At 55.8% G+C, this 14,668-nt stretch overlaps 3 protein-coding genes across 3 annotated transcripts; 2 read left to right on the forward strand and 1 right to left on the reverse strand.

Annotated features, from left to right (window-relative positions):
- The first annotated feature begins 348 nt into the window (after nucleotides 1–348).
- Nucleotides 349–2,279, forward strand: DICSQDRAFT_157198 (uncharacterized protein). The gene is made up of 2 exons (XM_007369489.1): nucleotides 349–580; nucleotides 865–2,279. Exons 1-2 carry the CDS (start codon nucleotides 360–362, stop codon nucleotides 1,961–1,963), a joined length of 1,320 nt encoding a protein of 439 aa, XP_007369551.1. The 5' UTR covers nucleotides 349–359; the 3' UTR covers nucleotides 1,964–2,279.
- A 1,372-nt stretch (nucleotides 2,280–3,651) lies between these two features.
- On the forward strand, nucleotides 3,652–10,158 carry DICSQDRAFT_183021 (uncharacterized protein; the record flags this gene model as incomplete). The annotated part of the gene is made up of 14 exons (XM_007369490.1): nucleotides 3,652–4,212; nucleotides 4,272–4,362; nucleotides 4,425–4,687; nucleotides 4,741–4,800; nucleotides 4,850–5,150; nucleotides 5,203–5,255; nucleotides 5,306–6,571; nucleotides 6,630–7,374; nucleotides 7,425–7,860; nucleotides 7,916–7,995; nucleotides 8,049–8,282; nucleotides 8,334–8,562; nucleotides 8,619–10,043; nucleotides 10,099–10,158. 14 exons carry the CDS (start codon nucleotides 3,652–3,654, stop codon nucleotides 10,130–10,132), a joined length of 5,778 nt encoding a protein of 1,925 aa, XP_007369552.1. The 3' UTR covers nucleotides 10,133–10,158.
- A 1,745-nt stretch (nucleotides 10,159–11,903) lies between these two features.
- Nucleotides 11,904–12,795, reverse strand: DICSQDRAFT_173675 (uncharacterized protein; the record flags this gene model as incomplete). The annotated part of the gene is made up of 6 exons (XM_007369491.1): nucleotides 11,904–12,136; nucleotides 12,190–12,206; nucleotides 12,263–12,307; nucleotides 12,364–12,429; nucleotides 12,486–12,551; nucleotides 12,608–12,795. The coding sequence occupies 6 exons, from the start codon at nucleotides 12,793–12,795 to the stop codon at nucleotides 11,904–11,906; spliced, it is 615 nt and encodes a 204-aa protein (XP_007369553.1).
- Nucleotides 12,796–14,668: the final 1,873 nt, after the last annotated feature.

Raw genomic sequence — 14,668 nt, forward strand, 5'->3', positions numbered from 1 at the left:
ACGTCTGGGGCCGAAAGAAGCGACTGACGGCCGCCCAGGACGGAGGGAAGAGCGGACTGGTTTCACCCTATAACTGTATACCAAATCTGCCACTTTTGTGGCCGCCGGTGTGTTTTCGAGGAGGTGAGTCCGAAAGAGGAAGGAAGAACGTCAGCTCGGGCCTGATGGCATCTGCAGCGCGCGTGGGGGCAATAAAAGGGTGCTCGAACGGTGAGAAGCCGTGGGTCGCCAGACAGCAGCCGGAGCAGCAGTGGAGTATCACAAACACGACCAAATATGACCCCGCCGACCGCACTATATCACAACCCTCCTTCTTTATGTCGCGCATCTACTTTTCCTCGTCGACTGCAACACTCACCATGCACGCCGCTGCACTCTCCAACGTTGCCCGACGAAGGCTCGTCCACGGCGCTGCTGTTCAGACCGCGGCAGCGTCTACCTCTGCCGCTTCGGTTTCACCAGCGTCTGCCTTGTGTGACGCGCCGAGGGCCCCGCGCGTACGCTCGCATGATTCGCATGCATGCAAGGCCAGTGTCGCCTCCAGCTGTGTAACATCGTCTTCGGGAGACATCTCTTCAGTGTGAGTGCTCACTTTCCCCGAGCAGACGCAGCGGGCGTGAACTCGACGTCATCGTCGGTCGTCTCGGACCGTGTGCCGGTCCTCGATCATCCCTTTTCCTTTCTGGACGCATTGCTACGAGACTGCTGCTCAGTGCCACCGCGTTCGTTCAACGTCTTGCAGCGGCCATTTTCCATCGCCCTAGCATCACGTCCGTTATCAGGCGCGCTAGCACTATGAACCCCCATTTTGCGTCCCCACGCACTGCCGCATCTTCTTTGCTCGTTTGCTGATCCATTCCTTAGGTCCTCTCAGCACCATGCCACTCGGCCGAGGCGGCAGAGCCGGCCGCGTGCGATGCCGACATCACTTCCGTCCTTCGGCACGGATAAGCTTCCTCACATTCGCGCCCTACACACATCCACTGTCGTTCGCCGTCCAGACGAGTCAAACCCAAACTCGTTCGAGCGTCGTCGGCAAGAGCTTCCCACATCTGCCTGGAGTCGTCCCCCACGCCCATCGCAAGATGCAGATGACAACACCGTCCCCAGTTACTATGTTGAACGCAAGAAGCAGCGCGATCAGATCTCTCAGAGGAAGGAGGAGGAAGGCGGTCTGATGAACGAGCTCAATGCTGGCATCCTTAGCGAGGGTCTCGCTGCCCAGACCAAGACCCGCGAGGAGAAGATTCCTGTCGAGGTGCGCCTTCCCGACGGGACCGTCACTCACCCGAGCGGCTTCGAGCCACCGACTGCCGAGACCGAATTCCACCCCGTCGCGGCTAAGGTGCCTACTGAGGAGCACCCCCTTCTTTCCACCGTGAAGCAGCCGTGGGAGGAGCGCGAGTTCGTCGAGGCTGGTGCTGAGCCAATCCAGGTCGACCAGGCAAAGGAGGCCGAATGGATTAAGCGCATGGTCTTGGAGGGCACTGGCGGCAACGGCGTCGTCTCTGGCGTCAGCGACATCGGCGCGGAGCGTCCGCGCGCTGCGCCCGTCGGGGCCTCCTCGACCGCCGCCGACCGCAGCAAGATCACGACCTCGGCGTGGGACACGCCCGCACGCTCCGCTTCCAAGGACGACCCGGACAGCGTCGTGCCGCCGTTCTACATCGAGCGCAGGAAGCAGCGCGACTCGATCTCGGAGCGCAAGGAGGAGGAGGGCGGGCTCATGTACGAGCTGAACGCGGGGCTGCTGAGTGACGAGGTCGCGGCGCACATCCGCGAGCGCGAGGAGAAGATCCCGGTCGAGGTCATCCTGGAGGATGGGACGGTCGCGCACCCGAGTGGGTTCGTCCCGCCTACGGCTGAGACGGACTTCCACCCCGTCGCGGCGAAGCCGGGCGATGCGCCGAAGCAGCCTTGGGTCGAAATACTTGCGAATGGGAACGGCAAGAAGAGTGCGTGAGCCGTTGTTGGTGGTGAGGAGAGTCGGGGAAGCGCTCTGAACAAATTTAGCGCTCGCGTCTACTTGACGAGGGGAGGGGTTGGTTGGGGTACGTTCAAGTATGCGACTAGGCATCTTTTCTTGGCACAACTTCATACCTTTTTGCATAAGGCATGAATGATATGGACAGGATAGACATCCATAGCCTCCGTTAGACACAGACGCAGACTCAATATCGCTTTCGCATCGTACATGGCCAATTCGCAATTTCGTTCAGATTCTACCTGTTCGCCGCTCATGCATGTAGCGACGGCAATCTAGTCGATATAGATCTATCACCTGTGGTCGTTAAAACGTTAAAGCTTGACGAAACTGCGTCGATGAAGTCATCGTCGAGCCTAGACGAGTATACGTGCTGTGCGGCTGCCTACGGAGACAATCGTGGGTGCAGAAGGGAAGAGGAAGAGTGTGTTGGACGCGGCAACTGCTGGGTTTGGGGTGAAGAGGGGGGGAGAGGGAGGAATTGAAGAGGAAGGTGAGTGGGAAGGTAAACGACTGAAATGCCGTCCCCCCCTAAGGTGCTGAGAAGGTTGTGGACCCGGACGAGGCGGACTTCACGAGGCTGCTGGACGAGGATGACACTGTAGAACCGCCACGGCAGGTTGTGCGCGGAACGATTGTCGCAGTGGACTTGTCAAGGATGGAGCCGATCCCGAGTGCCAAGACATTACAGAGGGACTCTCTGTCGCCGATCGCGAATGAGTATATCTCTGCGCTCCTGAGGGAGCCCCACCCTGGAGTTCACCATGCGTACGAGCCCAACACGAGGACGGGAAGGCGTCGGACGTGATACTGTCGGACATGGTTGCGAACTTCACAGGCCGCATAGTTATTCTATTCTCGCGCTTCACGCTTCCCTACCCCCCCAAACGCGAATGTTGTGCAGCGTGATTTTCACCACGCTTTACTACTAGAAGCGTGCGATACCTGCTGCATCCCGGTCTGAGCCTGTCCAGCCCATCTTCCCCCCGACGACCTGGATCCCATCCGCCCGGGGCAGAGCCGAGATCGACGACCATTCGGACATCATCGTGATTGAGGAATTTCCATTTGTGATCGAGCTCGAGCGGGGTACGAGAGGCGCGTTTTGACGTATGGACGCTCGGTAAGACGGCGGGAGCTTGTGCGAGAGGCTAGAGCCGGGCGGGAAATGGATGAAAGCAAGTTGCAAATGTCATGTCTGAACCGGAGAATGAATGAGAGACATTGAGCTCGTGGTCGTGGGTGAAATTGCCCAAGTTGAGGCTGCAGTTGTCAGGGTTGCGCGCTTGCTGGTGAACGAGGCACAAAGACGCTCATCCAAGCCTCTTGCCACCTAACCACTCCTTCCAGATGCCGCTGGCCGACGTGCTCGTCATGATTATGACACTGACTCCGAGTATCGACTCGGAAAGATAAGGAGGACTGTTGCATGCACAATAGCAGAAGACCCTACTTGTCCCTCGTGTCCCCGATAATTGTCGCGTCGTTGTCCTGTACTCGCGTGCTCCCTGCTGCTTCCACGCTTCATGCCTCCGTGCTTATACCACATTTTTCCCATCGCCATTTTACGGTCCGTCCTTATCGATGACTGCTTTTGATTCAAATCGTGCACACCAAACTCCTCCGACCCTCCGACATAGTGTCTTCCTCTCCGTCTGTCTCTCGCGATGTTCCCCAATCACGAGCGGTTTACCCCTCTCTCCAAAACCTATGCCATCGACGACCCTCGTCACTCTACGAAACCGAACGCGAGACTGATTCTTCCTCTCTATGGCGCCGTACCTCTTGGCTCAACAAATCCTTCCGCCACAGTTCCAGGGAAGCATTTTTGTTTCCTTGGAAAGGCGTACAACCAGTGTTACATAGACCTTGACACCGTGCTTTCGCGACTGGACGCCATGGACACCAAGGCAAGGCGGCAGGACTACGATACACTCCGTGCCGAACCTTACGTCCGACCTTTCGGCATTTGGGACAATGCGGGAGATCTGACCGCGATCCCTCCCTATATGCTTGCAGATCCATCACGGTATCCTGCGTTCGAGGATTGGGATAAAGAACAGTTCCGACGATGGAGCCAGCTCTGCGGTATCATCTACGATGCCCGACCTTCGCTTCCCTTCAACGTCTACAGTCGCTTCATCGAGCCAGCAGCGGACCAGATCAGCCTGTTCTTTACCCCATCATCACAGTCCCCATCGGCGTTCACGGTCGATGTTTTGAAGAAAGTCTTCCAGGCGAGTCCTTCACGTGATACGTTTCCCCGCCTGAGCTGACGCCTGCGCAGGCTGCGTTCTCTGACTCGAGCCTTCCTAAGTACAAATACGATGTGATCGATCTACAGACTGCGGAGCAACGTGGGCTGGTCATGACAGGAGGTAAGACCAGCTCAAGTTTGTCGACCGTCTTGTCTGAAAGCTTCCGTATCATTCGTACCTAGCGCACTACCTGCAGTTTTACTTCACGTTCATGACGTCCGCCGACTACACCAAACTCTGGGTCACGCTACAGAACCGGTCGGAACTCATGCGCCCATGGCCAAGTGACTCGGTGGCTCGTACGATCCAGCAGAAGATCGGTGATCCTCCTCGCGGAGGTGATGTGACTGTGGCAAAGATGTCTGTTTTCAAGGCCACTGCGGCAAATGGACAGAGAAGTTCGTACTCGAATCAAAAGGCGGTGATGGGTGTGAGCGCAACAGATGTAGGAGAGTCTCTCAGAGTCGTGCGTGATTGTTTCATGCTCACGTCACGTAGCTTGCGAAGGAGATGTGGGGCAAAGGCGCAGTTTCAAGCGGCTCTCCAGCCGATGCGGAGGTATGCCTTGCCTTGCACCACGTAGCAGCCAACTAACGGGCTTCATCAGTGGCTTCACCGGAATGCATTTCACTTCGGAGGAATGGGCGACGGCGTCAATCTAGCGAGCTCTCAGACTCGGGAGAATCTTATCTTTGGTACCGGTGAAAGCAATACCCACATGATCCGGGCAGAAAACACCATTTCTTCTCTCCTTAGGGCAGATGCCTCGATTGCACAAGACAACACGCGCATGGGTACCCTTGTTACTACCAATTTATTCAGGGGCTCCATGTACCGCCGAGACCTGAACAGCCCAGGATTCAGACGCTCAGAGCAGATACCTATCTGGGCAGATACGGAGAAGTACAGTGAGTATGCCCGTGCATCAAGACGTAGACCTTGATCTAATTGTATCCGCAGTGTGGTTGAGCTTTGGACTGAAATACCAGTGGACGATGCCGGGAAACGCGTTGGTATGTCCCGCTTCTGGATCGAGCAGTGTCTCAGAGCTAACTTGCCGTAGGGACTCAACTTTAACGCGTCCGAAGTGTTCGATCCCTTCTCCCGTTACATCCCCCTCCGCGTCGAGGCACGTCTTGACGACGCTCTCACGGACTACCTTCACCAAAGCACTGTGTCAGCGACTGCGTCTTCGGTCCAGTCTGCATCTCTGAAGTCTGCCCGTGTTCAGCGGCCTGTTTCAGCGTTGAATAGTCAGGTCATTCCTCTGTCTACGTCCTATCAAGAGCCGATGATTCTCTGGAACGCCGCCAAGCGCCATCTCCCCTACATTGACGTCGGCAATCTTCAGATCAACAACCCAGCAATCGCGGGACCACCTTCGGGCGAGGAGGATCCGACAGCGGATGAAGTCGTTCACGTCATCGGTGCCCGCCCTCTGCTTTCCCATGTGACCGAAGGCGAGCGAGTCAAAGCTGTCCGTGTTGTCGAGCTCAATCTCGCTGCCAAACGACGATTGGGCCAGGTGTTCGGTCCAAGTTCTGCTGCTCGGCCCCGAACTCCGAGGTCGCTCCTCGAACCCATCCTTGCCGATCCAGGACCCGCATCGCAGCCCCCGGATAGAGGCTTCGTAGTTGTCGGTGACATTGCCCTATTCGGTGTCGAGAGCCTGAGCGCCAAGTTCGAGAAGTGGGAGGGACCTGCTCCATCTGATGTCGTTGTTCTCCCCGACAATCCCGTCTCCATCGAGCGTGCAACGCTTACCGAGGACTTCCACCTCTCGTCTGTGATATCTGCGCTCGAAGGCACCGCTTTCGACAACATCACGTTCCGTAACATCAGCATCTACCACCAGAACTACAAGTTCGATACGACAAAGGCTATCGGCTGGCACTTCGACGCTGACCTGGTCGTCGACGAATCCTGCGGCGCATTGCACGACGTTCTGTCACAGGTTCTGGGCGTCGATGAGCCTGACCTAGCTGTCCACGTTTTCCTCGGTGCAGACGGTGGATGGGACCGGCCGCCGTCGCTTCACAGCTTCACGCTCGAAGGTATCTTCGCGGGGTTGGCCCTCAAGCCGTTGGACGGAGTCGTCCTATCGAAGATCGGCGTCAGACTCTTTGGCATACGGACGCTGAAGTACGACCCATCGCCGCAGTCCACCTTGGAATACGGGTTCTCTGTGTTCGGAACCATGAACCTGGACGTACCAGGTTCTACCGTTCCTCTGAGCTTGGAGTACGAGATGCAGGAGTCCGGTAGCGCGATCTTTCTGGAAGCCAGTATCGACACGTGGAAGAATCCTCTCGGGGCTAGCGGGCTTGTGGTGAGTACACGACTTGTCGCTAATCCGCCGCTGTTAACGATCTCCTTCCCTTATCAAGCTATCGTGCATCTCCTTCTCTACGTCCTTCGCTGTCTCGTCTCCATGGAAGTCCATCATCTTCGGGGTGTCAGCGGACTTCATGTATGAGGATGTCTCTACGACCTTCCAAGGGTCCTATACTCCTCGCGGCTCGTTCGAGCTGAACGCATCGATCCACCATGTTACAGTGAAAACCATCGAAACCCTTTTCAGGCGGATCTCTCACGACAATCTCTCCCTTCCGGATCTCGACGTGACGATCGGGTCTGCGAGGCTATCTATTACCTCTGGCAACGGATTGAGCATCGGTCTCGATAGCGTGACCATCGGGGACTACACATCGCTCGACGCTGGTCTCATCATCACTCCTCACAACGTAGTGATTCGTGGCGACCTCACTACCGACGCTGTTCAGTTCGGAGATGTAGAGCTGAAGCGTGCCTTCCTTCAGGTCACCTTCGAGGCGAAGGGGAATGGGAAGACGACAGATCTCATCCTTGGAGGCGAACTCGCATTCTCCACTCTGGTCTTCGACGCAGCTGTTCATCTGTACAGGTCCCCTGACAACTCAAAGAAGTCTCTCGAATGGACCGTGCTCGCTGCCTTGACGTCGAAGGACGAGGCTCTGCAGCTTTCCAAGGTCGTACCCGAGATCGAGGGAACGCCGTTTGACCTCGCTCTTACGCAAGCCGTGTTCGTTGCCGCTTCGAAGGATGACCCGAGCTTGGGCAATATGATCACGAGCGGATTCTCTTTCCACCAAGGTAGGCAGGGACCACTGTGGAAGCACTGCTCTCCGCTGATCTCCGATCAGGTGTCCAGGTCTGCGCGGTGCTGGGTCAAATCGACGCTCTCAATTCGCTCATGCGTGGGCCCGTACCTGGCCTCATCCTCAGCGCTGGCTGGTCTAAAGCTAAGGGCTTCGAGTTGGACGTCTATCTGCCAGCCCCCACTCGCCTTAATCTCGGCAACGGGGTCACAAGTACACCATTCGCGCTTTCGATTGCAACCAAACCTACCGTACGACTGATCCTCTCAGCTGGTCTCAATATCCCCGTCCCATATTCACCGGCACCCCTACTGTTCACCCTTTCGCTTGGAACCAACCTGTTGGGCGCCGATGCAACGGGACAGATGTCCGGATGGTGGGTGAACCCGTTCGGAATCAGCCCAAATGTCAAGGTTGGACCGAACTTGGGGCTTTCTATCTCGATCATCTTCGCGCAATTCGTGAGTACCGGGACGCCGAGGTATGACTCCACCACACCTTTTGCCTGTCGACAATATCGCTTATACTTCCTATAGTGGGTTCATGGTGCAGGGTGGTCTGATGATCGGAGAGACTGCAGCACAGCTAGCGCTTTCGGTGAATGAGGACCCTATGAGTACGTTCGCAGAACTGATGTCCGTCGCTGCTTTCATCTGACACCTGTTGCAGAGGAGTTGCTCTATGCTGAAGTCCAATCGCTGAACATCACAGATGTTGTCAAGCTTGCGAGCGACATTATCGACGTCCAGATACCTGATCCTCCTCGTGACTTCCTCGATTTCAAGGAGGTCAAGTTGTATATCTGTCCAGCAGGACTCTCCATCGGCACCACATTCTACCCTCAAGGCGTCTCGTTCCGTGCAGATGTCATTCTATTCGCGAAGCGAGCTGATATCGAATGTGGTATGTCTCTCGTGGTGGTTGCCAGAACGGTATGCTCACGCAGCACCCTAGCTGTTGACGCGGCGAATCTAAGAATCTCTCTCACTGGCGGCGTTGACAACTTCACGCTTGGGCCCCTCGTTGTCCGTGGTCCAACAGGCCCTCGTGCTGTGATTGGGGGCGAAGTCGGACCTACGGACCAACAGTTGCTTGTCGTCGGCGTTACCTCTCTGTTCGAAGCCGAATCTATCGTTCATATCGTAGTCGACATTCTACCCGTACCCAAATTCGAATGGTTCACGTGAGTGCAATTCCTCCAATCTCCACCGATGCACGCTCAAAGCATATGTGCTTTAGTCAACTCAAATTCACCGATCTTCTCCTCTTTCGACTCCAAGCTACTCTGGTCGGAGCCGTTTCCTTCACCGATCTCTCAGATGCCGACTTCCTGTTTGATGCCCTCTTTGAGCAACCTATCCTCCAGTACATTCACGGCAATCTCATGGACCGATTCGAACAGGCTCGGAAGACCGTTAGGGATGGCATTGACGCTGCTCAGGCACAAGTCGACGAAGTGGAAGCTATATGGAAGACAGGAGTCGACAAGGCCCTCGCCGATCTTGAAGATGCGAAGAAGAGCTGGGACGCGAAGAACGAGAGCGTCACGGCCAAATGCAACAAGGACATCGACGCATACAACAAAGAGATCGCACGTTTGCAGGATGCCATCACTTCCGCACAGAAAGACTACGATGCCGCTATGACCAACGCGCAGAACGTCGTCAGCGCCGCGCAACGAGACCGTGCGCAAGCGCTGCAGAGCGCGCGGCACGCTCTCGACAACGCTAAGCGAGACGTGAGCGACGCTATTGACGCAGCGCAAAGGGACGTCAACTATGCGAAGAGGGACTTCGACGCTGCGTTCGGCTCCGCCAACGACGCGATCGAAAGCGCACGTCAGGACGTGCGGAGCTTGCGAAAACAGATTAACGACTTGTATGGCACCATCTACGACTACGAGCATGCACCGTGGTACGAATTTTGGAAGAAAGCTGCAATCGCTGGCCTCTACGTCGCTGTGGGAGCGCTGGAAGCCTCCAAAGCCATCGCCGACGGTGTTCTTCAGGCCGCAGAAGCGGTGTTAACATCCGTGAACTTCGTCGCCAAAGGGACTGCCTTCAAGGGTGCCCAGGCCGCGCTCGTCGCTGCTAAGGAGACTAGCAAAGCTGCACTTGATATGACGAAGAAAGCTGTGGACGTCGCGGACACAACGTCACAGGCCGCCCTAAGTGCCGCAAATGAGGCGCTTGAGATCACGAAACAGGGGGTAGCGTGGGGCATTCTTCAAGGCGCGAAGAACGCTTTGCAGGCTTACAAGGTCGCCAACGATGCCGCCTTCCGCGCAGTGACCCAGGTATTGGTCGACCTGGTCAATTGTGCCGAAAATGCGGTCTTGCAGGCTGCCAAGGCCGGGCTCGACGCGGCGCGAGCTGCGACGGTGACACTCGACGCCTCTCGCGCAGCCCTAGACCTAGCTCAACGAGTGGGGGAGGAGGCCCTCAAGATCGGGCAGTGGGTCGCAGATCATGCCCTCGAGGCTTTTGACATCCGCGTCGTCCATCTCTCCGGCAGCTTGCGTGAGATGGTGGGAGCGAGCGGTTCGATGGCGAAGCCTTTCACGGCTCGCATCGAGGGTGTCGTGGTCGCAGGTCAACCTCTCACTCTTCATGCAGAGTTTGACCCTCGCAAGACCGCGGACTTCATTACAGCCATCTTCCGAGCGTAAGTCTTACATTCATAGGCGCGGTTACGATTCGCTCATGGAATGTGTCAACAGCCTCTGGGATAACATCAAGGCCGAAGTTGTTTGAACGGCGAGTCGCAGTGCTAAGACAATTGCGTTTTCGTCTTCTGCCATGTACATGTACGCGCGCACCTCACTCTCAATGCATTGCTATGGTTGTGTAGTCTGGTGACCTTCTCTTCATGATCATTCACGCCGGTCGTGCTTCATGCAGGACTTCCCAGCTGGGGCTTCGCCGAGGCCGCCCGCACCTGAGGGAATAACTTGCTCTTCGCATCCCAACATTGCAAGGGTCATTCTATGTTTATAGAAGCCTTCTAGGTAATCTGTTAGGCCTTTTGCAAAGACCCGTGCACACAACGCGCTCAAGGATTGAGGAGCACCTTTGTTATAGTTTTCGCATCCAGCTATTTTTGGGAGGAAACGCACCACCGCGACATATCCCAACCCTTGTCGGCCTCGGAGCATCATGATATTCACTGCTCATTTACTTCGCGATCGCGCCTGCTGTCAGGACGCCCGAACACGTAGAGCCTCGCGTTCCTTTAGCATTCCAATTCTTTTGATGAAACGGGAGGATATCAAGAATGCTCAGCAAAAGGAGACGACACCGATTTTGGTCATCGAGGCATGAAAGCAGGGCTCGACATACGGGCCACGGTACTCGGCCGGGCGTGTGAGTCACACTGGTGAAGACAGCGAGGACTTGCTGAAGAGAAGCGCGGGAGACTCGGAGGGGCAGAAGCAGGTCGTAAGCGTCATGTATGGACAGGCGAGTGTGTTCGACGCTATGCGTTGTTCGTGGAGGTTAATGCCAGTCACTACATGTTCCCGGCTACGAAAGACCCAAAAACAGACGCGCGCACTTTGTCATGTAATTACCGTCTGCCGAACACTAGTACTCCCACCGGAAGCGTTGAGCTGTAGGACGACGTGTTCCAGCGTAGAGGTACAGTGATCTCAGCGACGTTGAGATAACCATGCCTCGCCCCATCCCACCACGCCAGCCGCATACTGCACAGTGACTGATGGAATCAGCATATGACACGGTTATGTCAAACCTTCCAAAAGGAATTACAATGGGATGCCCATAGTACAGGGGCTCTGATTACGATGAATTTGCGATGGGACACGATTTGCCACAGGTCGATGCCCCCGTTGCGCGGCGTGCTCGATCATCGGATCTGGTCAGAGCCGAGAATTCGGCGCTTTTCAGGATTGTCCTAAAATAGTAACTCAGGCGCTCGTCACGGGGGGGAACGATAGTAGGACGGACATGAGCCGCTGTCTCCTCCGTGACAGATTATGAAGTCGTTAAAAGGACGTAAATGTGCCACATAATATGTAAATGGGTGATAGAGTCGAAAACGATTAATAGGGCCGAAGATCGTTCGCTAAATAACACAAGGCTTCCCTTGGAGTACGTTGGTTGAATGTCGCGTCTGCCTCCCCGCGCGAAATCGGCCGTTGACAAGTGCTAAGACAACCCCATATATCGCCACAAGTACGCAGACTACATCGCGAGCTCTGACATATAAAACGCCATTCCAAGCTCCTGTATAGTGGTACCTCCACAATCTTCCTCCTACGCTATACAATCAAATACCAACCCCAGACAAGCCAGCGAGAGAAGAGAAGAAACGTGTATCGAAAGAAGAGAGTATGTGACGATGCTAGTGAGGCACCTAGCGGCTGCAAGGGACGAGAGGCGCAGCTGCCCGGTTAGAGCTGTGAATCGTGACTAGCATGCTGGAGGATCGGACGGGCGGTGAGCGGAATGCAGGCTAGGCAGTATAGAGACGAACGAACCGTCCGTGTTTGCATCTCTGTCATCTACTTCAGGAGACCGGGAGGGAGACGGGGAGAGAGATCGGGAGGGAGGTCGGGAGGGCGGGGATGGAGATGGGCAGAGAAGTCGGGAGGGCGGCGACCGAGAGCGACGGCACGGAGATAGGGAGGGAGGGGACCGAGATAGACGGTACCGAGATGGGGAGGGAGGGCACCGAGATCGACGGGACCGAGACGGGGAGGGAAATGGACGGCACCGAAATGGACGGCACCACAGACGGGACTAAGACATCCATCAGAAATGGATACCAGATTTTCATAGCAAGGCATAATTACCGGCTTCGCCGAGGATGCTGCTATACGGAAATGAGCGATCGGAAAGACCTGCGTTAGAAACGAGAGAGCTTACGTCAACGCTCCGGGAAGACCAGTTGGGACAACACCGCCGATAATGCTGCTGTCGGAGAATGAGCGACCGGTATGCACCATGTTGAGGACGAGCCGACTTACCTCGCCGCTCCAGGGATGTCGGTTGGGACAGCACCGCCGACAATGCTGCTCAGACCGTCGACGACGCTGCTGTCGGAGAATAAGCGACCGGTATGCACCGTATTAGGTACAAGCCAACCTACCTCACCGCTCCAGGGACACCGGTCGGGACGGCACCGCCGACAATGCTGCTAAGAGCGTCTGCGACGCTGCTGTCGGAAAATGAGCGATCGGCATGCACGGTGTCGAGTACGAAAGAGCTTACCTCACAGCACCGGGCACATCAGTCGGCAGAGCAAGGGGAATAGAGACCGAGAGGGACGTCGGGATGCTAAGAGGGAGCGAAGTCGGCAGAGCCGGAATGCTGATGGGGAGCGAGGTGGGGAGCTGGGGAACCGGGTTCGCCACAGCGACGGCAGCAAGGACGAAGGTAACGGCGAGCTTGGAGAACATATTGGAGCAATTCGAAGAGTGAGATACGAGTGGCACGGGTTTGTATGGTTTGCGCCTGGAGTCGCTGAGAGATTGTATGAACTACAGGCTCTGGGGTCGACCTACCACAAGGGCCTTAGCTCTTTATATCTCTGAGGCGCATTACGTGACCCGACGAACGGGCTTTTGATGGAGTGAACGTAAAACTTGCAAGCTTCGGAATATTCGTGCCAACATTCAGGATTACACGACTCCGCAGTGACAGTGACCACTGAGAACGGCAAAGTGCGAAGTGCGGACGGTCCGCAGCTCAGCGGTGTTATCTGTGTGTGGCAAGAAGCACTTTCAGCGAGAACTCAGCGCATGAATGAGAAGGATCAACGACATACGTCTTCAGAAGCTCATCGGTTCCCGGGAGAGCTTTGACCAGAAACAGAGGTCTCGCGCAAGATGTGGTTCAGGCTTCGCGGAAGCTGGAAGATCAATTGAATACCTGCCCACAAAGATTCCCATGGGAGTGACCTATAGGAACAGCATCCCGTGGCGTCGGATATAGCGATGCTCGTATTCGCAATAGCTAAGTGCTCCCCGACCGTCGGGACGGGCTACGAGTCGGTGGGGCGCGGAGCAACCATGTTTCCGGATTCAAACCTAGGAGCAGGTGACTGAGAAGCTCCTGTTGTCCGGACACTATAAGACGTCAGTTAAGCCTTCGGGACCTCTGGATGTTGATTGCAACGTGTTCGAGATGGACACCTTGTGCGCACGAACCGGGAGATCTTCGCTGAGTATGGTTTAATGCGCCTCTCGGACCCGAGTCCTCCACAGCAAATCTGCGTGAAATAGGAAGCCGGTACGTTCGTCATGCCGGGGAACCACGATACAATAGGCTTTTCTGGGAGGAGGGAGTCGGAAAGCTTGTGCCCACATGAACCTGGAGTGGGAAAAGGCGATCATGTACAGCTTATCCTCGAATGAATTGGGCTTGCTGTAGCACGTTATCTTGCGCGCGCTCGACGGTGTAACATGCCAACTAGGAATGTATGACGCCCGGGAAGACTCGAACGAGAAGAAGGTTGTTTGACGGTTGGAATCGCGTAGCTTTAAACCTTCGGATGTGAACGGAGGTTGGAATTCTGACTATTTCCCCGCTATACCCGCTAGAACGTAGCGACCAAGCAATGATAGCCGTGGTCTGAGCCAAGGGAAGCGAGATGCGAAGAGTGAGTGGCCGTAAGCCTCACCCACCTAGAAGAAAAGACTCGTATACGTGGCATTGCTGTATCCCACGCAACTGCTTCCTTGCAGATCGAAGCCGAGGCCCAGAGGCGGGGATAGCATTCGCGGAATATTGGTTGTACCGTCACAGGCGGATGAGAACGTCGCCAGCAAGACGTCCAGGCCTGTGAGTGCAGCAACCACACACAGGTCTCTGCATTCACTTCTGTGCTTCTAGCTCACAGACGTCATCACTTGGAGATCGAACATGCGAAGAGCGGTGGCAGACATCAGTAAGGGAAACCGGTGTTCCAGGCACGACAGTCTTGGCCGACGTTTTTTTGGTGACAAACCGGATATCGCCTGACTACTGCCAGATCCAAAGACTACGCCATAGTTGGCCCCTGTGACGTTGGGGGAGGCTTCGAGCGAGCATGAAGCCATACGGCAAGGCAAGCAGAACACCCCGGTCCTGCAGCCCTTGCTATTACAGAGTTTAGGGGAGAGATATCGCCCACCCACGGATGGTTGATACGAATCATTTGAAGGCCGTATTTTCTCATCGACGTGACACCATGGAGGGTACGAAAACGTGTCAGAGAGGATATGTAGAGTGAAAAGTATCGTCGACGACACACTTGCAGAGCCGTCAGAACAGCGTTATCCTATGTTTTGC

This window comes from Dichomitus squalens (assembly GCF_000275845.1).
Source record: "Dichomitus squalens LYAD-421 SS1 unplaced genomic scaffold DICSQscaffold_50, whole genome shotgun sequence".
Classification (NCBI taxonomy): domain Eukaryota; kingdom Fungi; phylum Basidiomycota; class Agaricomycetes; order Polyporales; family Polyporaceae; genus Dichomitus; species Dichomitus squalens.